General features: G+C 38.6%; 3 protein-coding genes across 5 annotated transcripts in view; 2 read left to right on the top strand and 1 right to left on the bottom strand.

Moving 5' to 3' along the window:
• Nucleotides 1-492: 492 nt before the first annotated feature.
• LOC110841633 (NEDD4-binding protein 1) lies at nt 493-4,669 on the top strand. 2 transcript variants are annotated; one of them, XM_022087316.2, is made up of 6 exons: nt 493-1,080; nt 2,339-3,429; nt 3,504-3,528; nt 3,611-3,832; nt 3,905-4,012; nt 4,101-4,669. In XM_022087316.2, exons 1-6 carry the CDS (start codon nt 683-685, stop codon nt 4,198-4,200), a joined length of 1,944 nt encoding a protein of 647 aa, XP_021943008.1. In that variant the 5' UTR covers nt 493-682; the 3' UTR covers nt 4,201-4,669. The 2 variants fall into 2 exon arrangements, with proteins under 2 accessions (XP_021943008.1, XP_021943009.1); XM_022087317.2 differs by lacking the exon at nt 493-1,080 and adding an exon at nt 1,704-2,192.
• LOC110842215 lies at nt 4,495-11,687 on the bottom strand. 2 transcript variants are annotated; one of them, XM_035846925.1, is made up of 8 exons: nt 10,682-11,687; nt 9,472-9,600; nt 6,912-7,014; nt 6,648-6,716; nt 6,469-6,585; nt 6,354-6,380; nt 6,024-6,207; nt 4,495-5,908 (listed from the first exon to the last, which is right to left on the bottom strand). In XM_035846925.1, the coding sequence occupies exons 1-8, from the start codon at nt 10,805-10,807 to the stop codon at nt 5,032-5,034; spliced, it is 1,632 nt and encodes a 543-aa protein (XP_035702818.1). In that variant the 5' UTR covers nt 10,808-11,687; the 3' UTR covers nt 4,495-5,031. The 2 variants fall into 2 exon arrangements, with proteins under 2 accessions (XP_035702818.1, XP_021943619.1); XM_022087927.2 differs by lacking the exons at nt 9,472-9,600; nt 10,682-11,687 and adding an exon at nt 7,415-7,983.
• Nucleotides 11,688-11,893: 206 nt separating this feature from the next.
• Nucleotides 11,894-17,219, top strand: part of LOC110842206 (dipeptidase 1) — a 76,962-nt gene continuing 71,636 nt past the window's right edge. Inside the window, exon 1 of the mRNA XM_035846927.1 lies at nt 11,894-12,000. The gene's annotated coding sequence lies outside the window, so the exon portion shown is untranslated. The remainder of the gene's footprint in view (nt 12,001-17,219) is intronic.

Genomic DNA, 17,219 nt, shown 5'->3' with positions numbered 1-17,219 from the left:
GGGGGTGAACGATATGATAAGAATAAATCTGGATGCCATAATTTGTATTGATGCATCCATAGCGTTCTCACAAATCATACCTTTTTGATGCAAAGTTCAGATCATGCCCCTATATAAAAATAAACATCACAACCAACTTGGAAATACCACGCGATTGCTTCGATATCTTACGAGGAAAAATATATCCATTTCGTTATTATCTAGGCAGTGTCATACACCAATCAAACAATTTCATGCAAGTTGCAGATCAGAGTGACATTATTGCAGTACTGAAATTAGTCTTTGTCAGAACAATCAGCTAATGTGCTATTTGTAAAGAAAGAGGAAGGTAGCCAGACGAAATGTCATATTAACCATGACGCAAAAATTATAGAACCAACCAATTATCAATGCTAAACAAATTAACAGGTAATCTCTTATCTCAAAAAACCCTGCTGACCAGAGGAACGTGATGAATATGCCCCAGCAAGTCAACGGCGGTGTTTTTATTCCAATTCTATCATCACATCATCAAATGTACATGCTTTCACATCTCATTCTCATCTCAACTCGTAACTTTCACAATTCAAATCAAAATTCACAATTTAAACAGTTGCAATTGCAAACAGTGTTGACAAAATTTCAGTAAGTGCTGCGACAATATCGTCATGTCATTTTGAAGACGTGGTACAAGACCTTGAGGATGCAAGAATTTCATAAGCAAGAGCCACTCAGAAAAATCTATTCAAGAATAACAACATTTACTAAGATTTGTCAGGAACACATAATTGTTACGAAACCCGTCTCGGATATTAATGCGAAAAACCGTTTTCATTCAGTAGCGAATCTCGAGGTCGACGCTACAAAGTTTTGTGACCGCGCAAGATTTAATTTCGACTTGAATTTTGACGGTGGAAAAAGCAGACCTCTACGTTTGCGAAATAAGGAGACGTCCGATTCTCTTCGTGTAAAGAACTTTTATGAGTCGAGGTCACAAGAAGTCCTACTTGGCGACATGAGGAAATCCAGAGGTGGAAAGGCCCGTCTATCACCTGCAAAGAAGCGAAAACTTAGCCCTCGTAAATCTACTTTGCAACATAGGTTAGTCAGTCGACAACAAATTTTCTTCCTCTTGTAAAAATTGGCTTGCGTATTGGAAACATCAGACAAGTTTTAAAGAACTCGCCATAAGGCGATAAATAATATAATATCAAAACTGATTACTTTAGAATGAATGTGTATACAAAATAAATTAAGTTAAGTATATACAATTAAGAGGAGGATTGCAGAGACATCAGGTAAGGGTAACACTAGTCCAGTGGCCGCAGAAGCGTGGGACCGGACAGAAGGACAATGTCCTCATCATGTCGCCATGTTATATAAACCCCTCCCTCCCCTATCACCTATCCTATAATGTTAATGTTCCCAGATGTCCCCTGCGGCCCCTGAGCATGTCAACAAAGAACTGCACTAGTTATAAGATATTAGCATATACAAAATCAGCACCACTAGTTTGGAATCGACCAAGTCAGTCTATGAAACAGACTTTGTAATTTTACAATTAGTAATATATATAATCATAGCATCTTTCCGCTTGTACAACTTTGTACTGGATTGGAAATAAATTCACCATGTTAAATAAACCACCTTTACGGTTTAATAACTATCGCACAATATTCATTGTGTTTACTATTTTGAGCGGGATCCTATTTAGACTGGCAACACAGGTTTGTAGAGCGTAGTTTTGTGTGTTGGCTTGTGACCAGGGAGATAATTTCAGACCACATTTCGGATCCACACTTAGGATTAGCAAAAATCATCTAAGGTTTCTGCACTCAGGATTGCACTTGCAAACAGTCACTGATAGTTGGTTAAATTTCGAATCTTAACTGTCTGCTGTTTATTTATATTACCTCGTGATAGTGCATGTGCGTGGAAGAAATCTAGCAACTGTCTGAATTTCTACTTCAATCTGTAACCACCTTTTGTGGTCATTTTGTTAGGTGGTCCACCGGGTCACGATAATATTTTGTGGACTTGAAATAAGATGAGCGATTCCTGCAATTCGAGTGTCGCAGTTTCTAATTTGTAAAAACAATGCATTCGTATAAAGGAGTTTTCTCATTGGGTAGCGGATATGCGGATGCCTTGAGCCAAGCCAAGTTCTTCATGTCATTCTACGAAAACAACTCTCATATTATTCGAGAACACTGGTGATTCACATTTTCTTATATTTTATTCTCATAACCATCCTTCTGAGCAGTGACACTACATTCTCTTTGTTACAATTAAACTATTCTTTATGGTATTATATGCAAATTGAATTAGCGGCTCTTATATTTATTTATTTGTGTTTCAGGCAATCGTTAAAAAGACAGGATTCTCCTTCTGAGCCTTCATTTTCTTTGTCTTCTTCTTCTCAATCTTCAAGAGTTACAAGAGGCGCAAACGACTCTGTCATAATTCTCTCACCAACTAAAGCCCAGCCTACCAACAAAAGTAAATCATCGCCTAGAGGAGGACCTGGTGTCAATCCCACAATGGCTAATTCACAACATTTGAAACGTATACGGTTGCTAGATTCGTCTTCAACGTCGACTCGTTCTTCGGGAAATGAAACAATCGACTTAGTAGATGATGACGATGAAGAGGATTATCTGGATTTATTAAATGAAGAAGAAGCGACAATAAAACCAAATGTACCTAAAATTGAAGATAAAGAAATCATTTTGCTAAGTGATGAGGATTCGAAAAGTGAGTTAAGTGAGCTCCCTGCACCAGTTATGCCTGTTGGCATTATTACAGGAGGAAATGAAGACTGTGAGATTATAGCTGTCAAAGTAGTAGGAACACATGACAGTACAAGCAGGCGAAAATCCTTAAGTAATTCAGGCAAGTTTCCTGTAGGTCAGCGTAAAAGTCTGAACTTGAGCTATAAAAATGTAAAATCTGCTGTAGACAAAGCAAAGAAATGTATTAGTTCTAATTTGGCCAAAACATCAGGAGCAAGTCATGCAATCAGGAAAAATAAAAACAAACAAAAAAAGGGTAGCCAGGGGCCAAAAATGCTTGGTCATGGTAATAGACGACCATACCTTGAGTTTCAAACACCTGTATCCATGCAAAAAAGTAAACCACCTCAACGTCGACCCACATCTCCAATCTTTCTTTTAGATAGAGAATTGGGGCCTGCCAATAGAGCTAATCGTGCTACCAATTTTCAATCAGGAAGACCTAGTCACTTTCCGTCAACTTCTTCCGTCTGGAGAAGGGGTCCAACTAGTTCGAGAGGAATGAGAGAAACTACACCAAATCCATTCTTTGGGCGTATGCCAGTTCCTTTATTGCCACCACAACAACCATTGATTCCAGTTGAGCCCAATTTTATAAGTGTTCCAAAAACGTCTCAAGAACTTCGTACTCCTGGTACGACTTTACGCCCCATTATAGGCAAGTTTTAAAGTTAGATGGTCTCGAGATATCTAATTTATGAAATTTTGAGTAATTGTTTTTTATCTCGTTAGTTGATGGATCGAATGTCGCGATGAGGTAAGACTTGAAAATAATTTTGATGTGCGTGTTTCGCGTCTATGATAATAAATTGTATGCAACATTGTCTTGTTTTTCTTAGTCACAAAGGAAAGAAAACCTTTTCTTGCCGTGGGATTCAAATATGTGTAGAGTTTTTCAAACGACGAGGCCACGAAGTCGTTGCGTTCGTTCCTCAATATCGCAGAAAGCATTCAGAATCTGAAGATACTGATATTTTGGACGCAATGGAAACAGAAGGCACAGTTAAATTTACTCCTAGTCGTGAGGTTGGAGGAAAAAGAATAGCAGCATACGATGACAGGTACACATATAGTTTTTTTCTTTCGTAATAAGTTGTTGGACACGCGATTGATCTAAACTTGTGAAATTGTAGATTTATTGTTCAATATGCACACTTGAAGGAAGCGATTATCATTAGTAATGACAATTTTAAGGATATTTATGAAGAACAACCTGAGTGGAGGGAAACACTTAAATTTAGGTAAGTTACGGTTATAATAAAATTCACCTTTCATACATGCCTTCTACTGTGTATCCCTATTAATGTTGCGTGGGTTTACTATTGCCAGAATTTTACAGTTTACGTGGATGGATGAGCACTGCATTATGTTTCCCACGGATCCAATGGGCAGAGGTGGTCCTAATTTAGAAACATTTTTGAGGTTTTGACTGAGTTGAGTTGAGTCGAATTGAATTGTTTTGTTCATGTGATACTAATACATATTTGGTATATGCGATCAATCAATTCTCCATTGATCGTAAACTTTTTGTAATACTACGTGAATACTTAATGATAGGGGATTGAAAATATAAAATGGTGTATCATAATTATTTTTATACCATTCTGAGGGAAACTATTCGACGCTGCGTACAAATTTATATGCGATTTATATATGATCTGCGATAGGGGGCTCGTTTATAGGGTGTACGTTAACTACGGCTAATGAATTAAATAAATAATTATTACTTAATCTATATTTTTTCCTTGTACTCTATTGTCATTTGTCCCTCCGACCTTTGGATTATATTGACGTTATGTAATGAAGTAATAATAATATGGATTCCGAAATGACGACATTGTGTGACTAGGATATACTTAGAAATCTATTGAAATGGTTAATAAATCGTTTCTGTAAAATTGTAGTTTCTGGAAAGAGATGTTGGGTATTTATTCAAAATATATGTAGAGAAAAAAAGGTCAAACTGTTTTAAAAACCAATCGTTTCGTTCGTATATTCTTGAAATTAACGAGAAGAACATTAGTCTGAGAAGAACACATAGATGCAGTTTCAATGGAAAATGTATACATATATACTGTTTGATAATGTTGTTTTCATCGTTATGCAAATGATCCCCGATCGATTCACACCCTGTCAAATATCAAGCTCAATTGACACGCCATAACTTGATTGTATTGCATGATTGCAGTTCAACGCAAGAATTAATACCGTCCACAATGATATACTAATACTAAGCTATTCTATTTTAGTAAGTTTCAGTTTAGTCAGTGTCTGATTCATGTTCCACTTCAGGAATTGCTTCCTCCGAATCTGAGTCAGGAATGCAGACAATCTCAGCCTCTACTTTTGCTTGTCGCACTAACGTTGGTCGTCCGAAAGATTCAGATCCAAATGACCGGAATGACTTGAAAGGTTTCATGGGAGACTTTGGAAGAAGGACATTATCACTTTTTACAGAACCCATGTCAAACGAAGAGTCGTCACTTTGGCTATGATAGCTTGAATGTGGAGACAAAGTTCGAAGACAGGTGGACGAACTACTCAACATGTTCCCACTCGTATGAATCACGTTAAGGGTGACCATTCCATTTCCAGGAAGATGCAAATCAACAGTTCCACCCCCACCACCTGATTCGCCCACACATTGTTTTACAGTGACCCCACTCCCAAAACTACTCGTGTTTTCCATGGACAAAGTTGAAACTGCTCGCGACGTTGATTGTGAATTGGGACTCGTGATATCCCCACTGCCCAATGTCCTATCGGAAGATACGTTTGTGCTTGTTCGATGCATCCCTTTTCTGATTTTTATGTGCCCACAGCTCCCTCCTACTGGGTTATGGTGATGAGAATGATGATGATGTCCCGACGAACTAGGGAGCAGTTGACTCATGTTGGACGAACGAGGGGTGATTGGAAGAAATGGTGACGAGGACGAACAGTCGATTGAGACAGCTTGACGTAGAACTGGAGGAGGGACCCTATTTCGAAATTTTGGGAGACAAGAAGATCTTCTCGCTGCGATAGCTGCCGGTTTAGGGACATTTGGCTTGGACGGATCTTCTTCGTCATATAAATTTGGAGCTGATGGGCACCTGTGAATATCATCCTCCTTCGAACTGGACTGTCGGACAGTTCTATAACAAAGAGATTTAAATGGGCAATTAATACATATGTACGTCGTAAAGATTAACTTAACCGACGATATTAGATTAAGCAAACATCGTCAGTAGTATCACCATAAAATCTAACCTGGAAAATTTTCTAAATGTTTCCAACAAGTTCTTCTTGTCGAAAATATGGAGGTTGTGGAGAGTATCCGAAGATGAATGATCGGTTTGAGTGGCAATTGTGCGGACTTCTGCGCGTCCCCTGCTTGTTCGTGGTTTCATAATGACGGGATAGGGCAAACTTGTCTCATCTGATGCCACAAATGCTGTAATTACGAAAATGATTTGTTAATGAATGCCAATAAATGTGACTATAGACTAATAAGCAGAGCTGTGAGGATTGTGAGGTTTATATGGTAAGCAGAACCTGTCATATAGCATGCAACAAGACGATTTAGCGATTTAGTTTTACCTGCAGGTCCGACCTTCGCAGCTGAATCTATGGATTAATTTTAATGAGTTTAACAATTTTCTTTTAAAATATTATTACGTAATGCTTAGGGGTGCATATTGTTCATAATTCTTACCTCTGGATTCGAAAGTCATAACGCAGGCAGCAACGATAATAAATCCACCCAGACCCATAATAATTGGTCCGGCGTATGACAACTTGCTAAACTTCACGTTACTTCCTCGAGCATCCTCTGTTATCAAATATGAATGTCAAATGTCAATCTTTACAAATTCGCCTATAAATTTGTCTTACCATAAAAATAAGCACGACCGCCGGCCACAGCAGTCCCATTACTTGTGAAAACCCCATCAGCTTCGAATCCTACAACAATAAAATAAACGTAGAAAAAGAGCGGAGTCCAAAATTGATTAAAATCAAATATGATGACATAAATTCTTTATTAATCGGACATGGGAAAGCCTCAGGAACTACTATGCGATTCGCATGACATAGTTTTACCTTGAAGTTGCATGAGAAATTTCGAAATGTAAGCAATTCACAAATGGCGATACGTACCAAAATAAGACATGACGGTTCCAATTGAGAACAGTAAACACCCCAGAAATAGTGCTTGAGCTGCATGCCACAGACAATTTGAAGGCATTTTCCCACGCATTCCCTATAAAATTTCAAGAAATTTATTTGACCAGTCAGTCACAAGCATCATTGCTCCTTCATCAGTAATTCAGTATTACAGATTTTATAGACATGTACACACTGCGTAGTTTCATAAAATTCCAAAACGACAAATAAAAAGTGAGCATTCCGCTTGAGGAATTTGGAATTAAATAAAAGACGAAATGACCACAACCTTATTCACTTATGGCTGTTCATTCCTAAAAACCAATAATTCAATTCCAAGGAACCTTGACCTTATCATGAAATTTCATATGAACTGGGTTTTGGAATAAAATGGTGGCACGGAATGTGAACCGGAAATTTTCATGGCCTTACCAAACTTTCTTGAAGAAATACCATTGGTATTGGTAAGAAAGTGCCAGAAATATCTATATTCTTACTTTAATCAAGTCTCGCAAAACGTCTGCTGTAGCCATCCTTATACGACCTCTTTTACGACTTGAGCAACGCACCTCCCACACACTCTGTAAACTCTATAACGGAGTCTTCCAAGCTCCTAAATTTTCAAAACCTCACACAAAACCAACTCACTCAATTGCACACTTGCAACGAAAGTTTTCATACTGGTTGGTTGGACAATGGGGTTCAAACCTTTGTCCCAAGTTTATGTCTTGTCGGTTGGTCCAATTATTTTATAATGACGCTGACTGAGCCACAGAGCATGGTGATCGCCCTTTGCTGTGTAATTTATGAATAAGTTAACAGTCGTGAACCGGGTCGAGAGTGAAGCAGTTGGACTGCACTGAGGAATTAAATGCCACAACAAGACCATAAAACCAAACCATGTCAATATCATGTCATTCCTTCTCACTGTCATACATTCATAGCTGCGTTTGGAAAATCAATATAGCGAATTATCTAGTCACATTCAACTTCCCAGTGGGAACCGGCGTGTTATTATACGTATCGCAAAAATTTGAAAAGTCTACAAACAATTATTCATTCACAACAGTGGAATAGTTATGTACTGCTTAATAAAAAAATCAGTCCGATTTCAAAGGCACTGGTCGGTTGCTGAATGCATAAACAACAGGTGGAAATCACTCTCACGCATTTCACTATTCACATTTATGAATGTCTGTACATATGCATGTTTACTACTCAAGTGGAGCGATATTGCATGATGTCGAAATTATTTCATGTGGCCATCCGCTAATTTTTTGGAGTGAAAGCTTTTCCTCGTACTTTTACATTTGTAAGTTATCAGATGAAAGATAAATTGAAAGTCTCGCATTAAAGGATGTCTCACGTAAGGCTACTTTGGGTACAAGGGTGTCCACGTCAAGAAGAAGATAATGTGGTCCCTTGATATTCTCATTCTCTGGAAAGCATGTCCTCCTGTGCAATTTATCTCTCGGCATTGTACGCAGGCACACACCTTTCTCTCTTCATTCAGACTGACGTAGGAAGACCATTACTTACATATGCACGTCTTACCTACGGCCTGCTCTATTTGATGAGTATTGCACAGTGCTATCCCAGTGTGACTGAGGAGTTGCTAAATTTAATAATGTAGAGCAGACGTTGTTTTTTATTTAGTTTTAGAGGGTTGTGTTTGAAGCTGACAGAGTAAAGTTTGACAGCGACATTGATTAATGGCTGAACGTATGTGCAAACTATATGTATGCTGTTGTTGAATTAGCATCACGATAAGGTGAGGGAAGAAGAAATAGAAAGCACAACTACAGTTTTATGTCATAGCTGAGCATAAACGTGAACGTTATACCGTTCATAAAAACACAACTTCTGGTTAACGATAGTTTAGACTTTTTTGTGTACGAACGTTAGCATCAGTTCTCAATAAGTAAATAAAGTAAGTTATCAAGAAATTGGACAATTTACAAGGAAGAAAAAGAACGATCAATGATTATCTCCTTTCAGTCGAAATTTCAGCAACGACCAATTTTCTCGTTGAGGAAGAAACAAAGGAGAAAATGGCGAGCAGCAACATCTGCTCTAAATGTGTACTATAGGACTTAAAATAATTTGTCTGTACTTTACTTCCTCCTCCTCTGAACTTTGAATTGGGGTGTTTGTTGGAATGAAGTCCATCAAAAATTAATGATTTCATCCTACATTGTCTCGTGAGAAGGAGAAATCCACCAAACTTTCACCTGATGTGGGCTTACATTGCTCAAAATTGCTACTAGTGCTTGGAAAATTGACAAGTTGAATTCAACACACCAGACACAATTACCGAATTAATATGTAACTGTACGGGAAGATAAAACGTTATTGTGGAATAATTGTCTATAAAAGAAAGTAAAGTAAGCGGGCATCACAGCAAGACGACTGGCGAATTGCGTATCTGGGCATCAATTTATTAATGCTTATATTACATAGTTTCATATACTTTAGTTATGCGTATAAAACCCACTGCAGCGAGGCTGCCTACACTTCAAACGCTAATAAATGACAATTAATAACCGTCAATCACCTGAAAGTTCCACATCACTGGTGGATTAAGTTGACGCTTCACTTGTCGCCTGTGTCGGGCCGAGGTTGTGAGACTCCAACGTCTTTGGTTCTGTATTCTTCTACCCATTCTACTAAGCAGGCGACCTCCCTAGAATAAATCGAAGCAGGTTGGTGAGTAGCAAAGGCAAGGTTTATACAATAGTTTATATACAGTACTCGTCACACGTATACATAAGTATATAGATATTCATATAGCTGCTACATTTACATGGCTGATTGTTAGCTACAGGTTTGTGAGTGAAAGTGATTCACGACGACGGCAAGTTGGAAAGTGCTCAATGAGCAGATTCATATGCATGGGTTTAGATATGTAGGTGCGGGTTCATGAAAATAAATATTTGTGTAAGTATGCAAGTGAAATGGGCAATACGAGGCAATGTCGTAACTATTATAATGCTGTAAATATTTATTTGTACCTTCTGCAGACATATTTATAAGCAAAGCTCATCTTCCAAACTATTACTGCCACAATAAAGACATCGCACCGTTCAGTGAACGTTTGATTCTTGATGAAATTTATGCTTGCACCATTTGGAGCGAGGCATGATAACATTTTGGGTAAAGCTTGCAAAACTGTCGGACTACAGTTTCGTCGCGAGGTGAGAATGAGAAACGCAAGAATTTAAGAGAGAGAAAAGGATATCCTTTATCCAAACTCGCTCGGGGTCTTTCCGAATTTCCAATTTTGCTTTGTTTAAGTCAAGCAGAAAAAATCATGAATCTCAACTGTCTGCAGCGTCCCTCTCTGCTTTTTGCTTTCTCTCACTTTCTCGTTTCTTTTGTTGTTGAGCCAAAAACTCTACACACCGAAACCAAAGACTACCAAAACGAAGTTTATAAAGTGTTGTTCTGCCTCCTGCATAAAATAAACTCGGCTGGTTGCACCATTATTATTGTTGATGCGTCGTCTTTTCATCCCTCGTATGCCGCAGGAACGGAGGAAAATCATTTTTCGCAGTACAATACGTTCTCGCGTTGACAAACTGAAAGTAATTTTCTTTTAACCAGAAAGCTCTTAGCTCACTACGCTTGGAGACTCCAAGTTGGAGCCCCTTTTGCATTTTTCTAAGGGTTTAAACCTTATTTTACGTGTTACCAGTACGGCCACATCTTTATTTTAGAGAAAGGGTAGAAAAGTGCACGTTTTATTAGACTAAGAAACTACTTACTGGTGGGGTGACCGTGTCCAGGTCCGCCATTTCTTTGACTCCGTTCGGGCTCGACGCCGAGAGACGTGGACTTCGTCTCTCTCGCTCCAAATTCAGTGTTCGCGTGGAGATGTGCGGTGGAAACATGTTTGGTCGACTCCTTTGTAAACACAGCCTCTCTCGGGACTTTTCACGTTTTCTTAACCGCACTAATTTATCAAATTCGTTTCTTTGACGAGGTCATGTAATAAGGAAAACAAGATCAACAACACACCACTGCACACAAAAGCGACGAGAGGCAAAGGGGAATTCCCTTCAATCTGCTCCCAGTGACACTTATAATTTTTCCATCCGTTGTGTGGTACCAAGTACATATTAGCGGTGGTAATATTAGTAATTAATATTGCAATAACGCTAAGTGGCAAGCTGGCACAAACCTCAAAGTAATAATATTACATCCCGCAAGATATTTTGTGAGGGGACGGATTTATGACAAAATTCCACTTCTATAAATATACATGCATAGACTCTAAATTGCTAGTGAAAGTTCTAATTAAAATCTTGGCATGTTTAATTTCGCGTTGAAAAAGGAAGACGCAGTTCATGATCATCAAGAGTTCGTTTTCATTTACGATAACATGAACTGGCACATCTTGGGTGCAAATTTGAGACTCAGTTCCAAAGTTACTCATTTCACGTGTACTACTGCGAATCTAGCCTGAAGCGCACCAAAGCACGATTGGCCTGTTTGAGTTTCAAAGTTCAAACTTTCACCCATTTCATTAAACTCGAGTGATATTTACTCTAACGATGTCAATTCACTTTGGTCCATCCACGTTGGTTCATTCAAACTGCTAATATGGTGAAGTGAAGAAGCTGGATTTTACACATTTCCTGTGTTGAGAATGTATGTGTTTTATGTACAGCAACTGAATTAAATATTCAAATAATACACTTTTAATATTTTACTATATACCAACTACTGACACTAATAGTAAATGTTTATGGGGTAAACTTTCTATGAGTGTATTGATCCTTTGTGTTCCAATGGAGTAATGGAATGGGTTAGCGTATCCTCTCCAGCTAAATAAATCGACCCTTCACACAAAGTACACAAAGAAACTGCAACAGATGGTTCAGTATTTGAAGTGCAAATTCCACAGGAGGAGCACAGATTCAATTCAATATAAAATCCCTATAATTCAAGTCAGACCTAATCTCGCAGAAGTGAACTAGGAAACGCACGCACACATGCAGACGCTCCTTCTTGCAAAATGAGATGTTGCCCTCTAGTCTGACAAGGAAAGTTTTTAGCTACAACTTGGAGCAAAGGAGCTAAAGTAAGTTACCTTGTATTAAAATGGAATGTCACATATTGTTGTAGGATTCCCCGTGGAGACTTTCACTCTCTAAATGAGACTCTTACGACCACGGACCTTCTTCTTAGTGGCTGTGGTTCTTTTCTCCCCGCAATGTGGATTCGATGTCAAATGCTACTTTTTGTCGTCCTCTACTCCTGTGAAGACGAGTTACATGTGCTCTGTACATATATCTCACAAGTCAGTACTGCACATAATATAATATAGAGTTTGGAGGAGACCAATCTCCAGAGGAGACACTCGTTCTCTCTCTCTCTCAGGCAGGATTGGATGGAGAAAGCAACAGTGTGAGAGTCTGGGATAAAATGGAATTGCGATGCAATGTTGGGTGAAAACTGAAAACTGGATTCTCTCTGCAACGATAAGAGATAAAATATCCGGTGGTGGTGGTGGTTAGTTGAGGTGGATGCCTTTCTACCCTCTTACTCTCCTTCCTCTGCTCCACTGATCACCAATAATTTCACTTTGAGTATTGAGTTTCGGGGTGGAATCCATTTTGCGTTTCGTTTCTGAATGCTTATTCCTCCTCTAATCTGCCATGTGTTGGGAGGCAGTGAGAATTCAAAAGGGACCTAGTCCCCAAACGGACTCGAGTATTCCTACGACGACGATGATGAGCAGGGATGAGGAGAGTGATGAATCTGACGAGAGGAGGAATGAGAGACTAGGACGACGACCACCACGACGGCTGCTGGCTCTTGGCGTGGAGAGGAGAAATTGGGACTGAATTTCCGCTCGGCTTGCCTTCCAACCGGAGAAAGACAAGAGAGACCACTCTTCTCTGACTAGCGCTCTCCTCTAGTTAAGTCTACACCAGAATTGCTGCTGCTGCTGCCGCTTTTACCACTTTTACCTTTCCTTCATCATGAGAGACGAGGGAGAGAGTCCTCCAGCAACAGTCCTCTCTTCTCCTCTTATACCACGATCTCATCATCATCATCTTCGTCGTCGTCTTCCTCATCTCTTGTTGCGAGCACCACCGCACTTTCTCCCTTATCATTGTGCTGCGTTGGGTCCTCCGCGTGTGCACTGCTCCCCCTCGAGGATTTATATACTTCAGCCTCCACCACCATTATTATTATTGTTATTCCTGCACCCACCTGCTGGCTTGAGAAATCTGCTCTCATCATCATCATCATTCATGTCCGTCCGCTCGTCCTCTAACATCCACCTTGTTTCACTCGTTGTAGACCAGGTAAAAGGAGAAAATATGAAGCAGGGTTTCTAAAAACTTTTATCGTAAAGCGTTTGTTATGAGATCCGGTAAAAACTCATCGGCTCTTAAGATGAGCCTGAACATTAACATTTTTAGTTTTACAAGGTATTATTATAATGAGTGAAAGCTGCAAAAATCGTACGGAAATAGAAAACCAATGTATGTAGGTTGAGGCCTGCGTATCAGCTTAGAGAATTTTCATCTTTACTCGTATTTACGTACCAGTTTTCAATTGATCTCAAGCAAACTGGCTGTTTGGCTTAAAATCTTGTAAAGTAACTACTTTGTACTTTCAATATGAAGAGTTTCTCCTTTAGTTGATTCTTCTTCATGCTTTAATATTCAGGTTATACGCAATGAAATGAAGTATTCAATGCCTTCCGTAATATCTTTTTTGCGTCCTCGACAACAAACTTATAACGAGGAAAACGAGTGTTTGTGAAGGTTGGAGAAAGCAGGGAATTGAGATGTGCGGCTGATTTTGTTTGAGCAAATTTCAGAGGAATTATTCAATCATTCCACATTTCACTCACAGGCGACAGGTGGACCATGAATAGATTCAGATCCAGCTTGAATTTTCTGCCTAGTTGGCATTGTTTATTTTGTTTGCTTCATGCTATGCGAGAGAAAGCAAATAATTAACGTGAGTCGTTATTTTGCACAGAGTGAAATCTATCTCGATGATTCTGCATGGACGTGCGTACTACATTCCTAGTGACAGGACTTACTTAATGTCAGTAAAATCAAATGTGGAACGACTTTGTGCACAAGGTATATCACGATAGATCACGATGTATCGTTGATATGAAAAAAATCCGATTTGTGTTACGGGGAGGATTAAAGTAAAGCGGATTGTATTTACTATGCCAGTCATGGATCAATTTTTAACAACTGTTCCTTTGCAAAAGAATAATAAATTCAAAGAGATGGACTTAAAATAGGATTATTGTTTCCCTTATTCCCTTATCTCGTGGGATTATCTTGTCAAAGTACAGTACTGCATTTGAAGAAAGGCTACTTTATGGGTTGGAGGAAAGTTGTATTGTGTACCAAGTTTTGACCAGAGCGTATTGTGAGAAAAAACTTACTCCTATTTACTCAGCTCTTGCCAGTTTCAGGGCTGCTTCTATCTTCCTTCACGTTCTTTGCACATGGTGATAATATTTACAACAATTTAAATTAATTGTCAGTATGCATTCGGAATGAAAATGTTTTCGTTGTAACCACTTATACTTTTTCATACTTATAAAATAACCTAAAATTTCACTATTTTGTTGTTGCGCAATAATTAGCGTAAAGTGGAATTATGTGAAGTACGAGAAAAATAATAATGCAAAACAAAAATAAAGTTGGCGCATCTACTCATCAAAAACATTTTTGATATAAAATATTGTTCACTGTTGGCCTTCAACATGGATGTATTTAAGTATTTACTTGAAGTATTTATGTATGCACTTGATTTAATTTCGAAAACTTAGTTATTCCTTGCAACCTGCTGTGTAAAGTCTGGTTAAATAAGAATATTATATTCCGTTTCTCACATAAATCCTACACAGTTTTTTCGTGTATCAACAAACCCGTTGGGGGTTTAGTCTTGCTCCCCAAATGACGCAAGCATACACGGAACGGATCATTCCATACATTTGAAAACCAGCACTGTTGTTTCCTTGAGCCATGAACCATATCGTGCTGAATTATGAAAAGAAGGTATCATATCCACGAGATGATGATATTATGGTAGAAAGCGGTGACTAAATAATTCATTTGTTACGTACGCTTCCTACATATTCACTCCCATTCAGAACGCATGGATGGATTACCTGAACTGAGTGTTGAGGTTTCCATTTGGTCATGAATAGTTAATTCGGATCAGTCAGACTGTAATCTACCCGGTCCAAATTAATTTATCCTCGCTATCTATTACCAAATCTTGTTTGCAAATTGTCTTGAATTACCTTATTCACTGAATAATATTTTCAAATAATTCAAAAAATTTCATGTGTAAAGTACATTTAACTATCTACACTGGTTAAGAAATAATTTAGAAGTAATTCATATAGAGAATTGCATGACAAATTTGAAATTTTGTAGGGATTTCTTCTCTAGATGGAATTGTCATATCTACATAATGGACAGCGATCAATAGTGATTTATATTTTACCCGTATCACACTTCGTAGCATAGCTTTCTCCAGGTAGAGCTGAGCCTGTTTAAAAATTAGTCATTTCTACTGCAAGAAATCAAGCACTAGTGGGGATTAGTCAATCAGATTAGAATTTCGAGCGCTTTAAGGAAGATAAGGTGAGAGACAATTTTAGAGAATGAAAGACATGCCTCGTTGAGAAGGTGAAAGTATTGATCTGCATTTTAAAGTGAAAGGGTGAAGAGGGACAACTGAGAGTGAGGCTGTGGGTGAGTTGGTTGTGGTGGAAAGGGCGAAATTCGCATTATACTTTGCCCAGATCGGGACGAGAGTCCAACAGGCTACAGAAACCCGAAACTACTTTCACTTCCATACATCCTCCATGTAGTGGATTGTGACAATGAGTTGTGAGATGGAAATATCCTCCACACTGTTGCAGAGGGAGCAGGATGTGATATTATTTTCCTCAGCATTGGTCCCAAACACCAATAAAATCCTCATTTTCAGCTGACACTCACAACGACCCAGATTTAAATTGTTAGCCAATCTACTTTTACATTCCATGTTCTGAGCATAGATAAGTTGATCCGATCAATAGCCTAAACCTCCTCAGTCGGATGAGATGCAAATTTATATTGGGCATTTTGGTTTATTTTGCGCTATATTAATAGTGATGCTCATGAATAAACTTTAAAAAATATCTATTATAGATAGAAGAATTTATGGAAAATTTTGACGAGTTACTCGGCAGTGAAAGTATGGAAATGAGGATGAAATAATGTAAATGAGAAAATGATTGAATACATTTCAATACAGTTTCAGGTTCGGCGAATATACGATTTATTTGTGTAAGGTTCCATAGCATCACTTTCACTCTGGTGAAAGCTCTACAATCTCCACGATAGCCCAACCCAACCACCCACGACTTCTAGAGACGACTAGAAAACACCGAGAGGCATCCATACCAAAAGACAACCAGAGTTATGGATTTCCTCCGCTAGCTGGCACCTGCGTGTAATAAAGTGAAAGTTGAGATAACTTTCTCCCAGAACTTTTCTCAATTCTTTGTCGCTCCAGTTTCCCATTTTCCTTTGTATTGTACTAATCAATGAACTATTTTACTTTTGTGTTCCTTCCCGTTGCACAATAAATGTTTGCTGCATGATATTTCCATATAAAATATGAACATAACATTTTATATTTTCTGTAGGAATGTTTGCCAACTTTTGATCATTAAAACATTTCTGGTTCTGGATCACAGAGATAATAACGTATCTTTGTTCATCCGACTGCGCACGTTGGACCCGTATACAGGGGGTCGCAGATGTTGGAATTTGCTCTAAAATGTTGGCCACGAAAGTTGAACAGTCGAGGAGTGGCAGAAGAGTAGAAAAGTGTGAAATTAGAAACAGCGAGACTGTTCCATAGTTTGGCCAGAAATCTTGCAGCTCGTGGTTGAAGTGGTAAGATGCGGGTAAAAGGAAATGAATGAGACTTGTTTCTTTTTGGAACATTTGAACTCTTTTATTTTTTTAGAGGTAGTAACAAAACAAGTTTGAAACTTTGTCTCCCCACCATTTGATTGGATTCACTGAATTCAATAAAACGTACAAGACTGTGACATTAGACGAGCCTCACACGGTCCATTCCAACTCTACATATATGCAGGTTTGTGGTACATACATACATACATTTTATATACACACTCCATTCATATGCCAAATAAGGAGCAACCACACCAGTATCTTTAGAGAAGCACATAAACTATTCTGAACTTTCTGTGTCTCTTGTGTTGGTGTCAATCTACTCGCGATTCGATTT

Source organism: Folsomia candida, unplaced genomic scaffold, assembly GCF_002217175.1.
Source record: "Folsomia candida strain VU population unplaced genomic scaffold, ASM221717v1 Fcan01_Sc001, whole genome shotgun sequence".
In the NCBI taxonomy this organism is placed as follows: domain Eukaryota; kingdom Metazoa; phylum Arthropoda; class Collembola; order Entomobryomorpha; family Isotomidae; genus Folsomia; species Folsomia candida.
This window is presented reverse-complemented; position numbering and strand designations above follow the sequence as displayed.

Excerpts from the sequence above, each read along its gene's own strand:
- LOC110842215 (XM_035846925.1), bottom strand. The coding sequence starts at position 10,807 with ATGTTTCCACCGCACATCTCCACGCGAACACTGAATTTGGAGCGAGAG. Across the intron at positions 7,015-9,471 it reads CAGTGATGTGGAACTTTCAG|GGAATGCGTGGGAAAATGCC; the intron begins GTGATTGACGGT and ends GAAATTTTATAG. Across the intron at positions 6,717-6,911 it reads AACCGTCATGTCTTATTTTG|GATTCGAAGCTGATGGGGTT; the intron begins GTACGTATCGCC and ends TTATTGTTGTAG.
- LOC110841633 (XM_022087316.2), top strand. The coding sequence starts at position 683 with ATGCAAGAATTTCATAAGCAAGAGCCACTCAGAAAAATCTATTCAAGA. Across the intron at positions 3,833-3,904 it reads ATAGCAGCATACGATGACAG|ATTTATTGTTCAATATGCAC; the intron begins GTACACATATAG and ends GTGAAATTGTAG. Across the intron at positions 4,013-4,100 it reads AGGGAAACACTTAAATTTAG|AATTTTACAGTTTACGTGGA; the intron begins GTAAGTTACGGT and ends TACTATTGCCAG.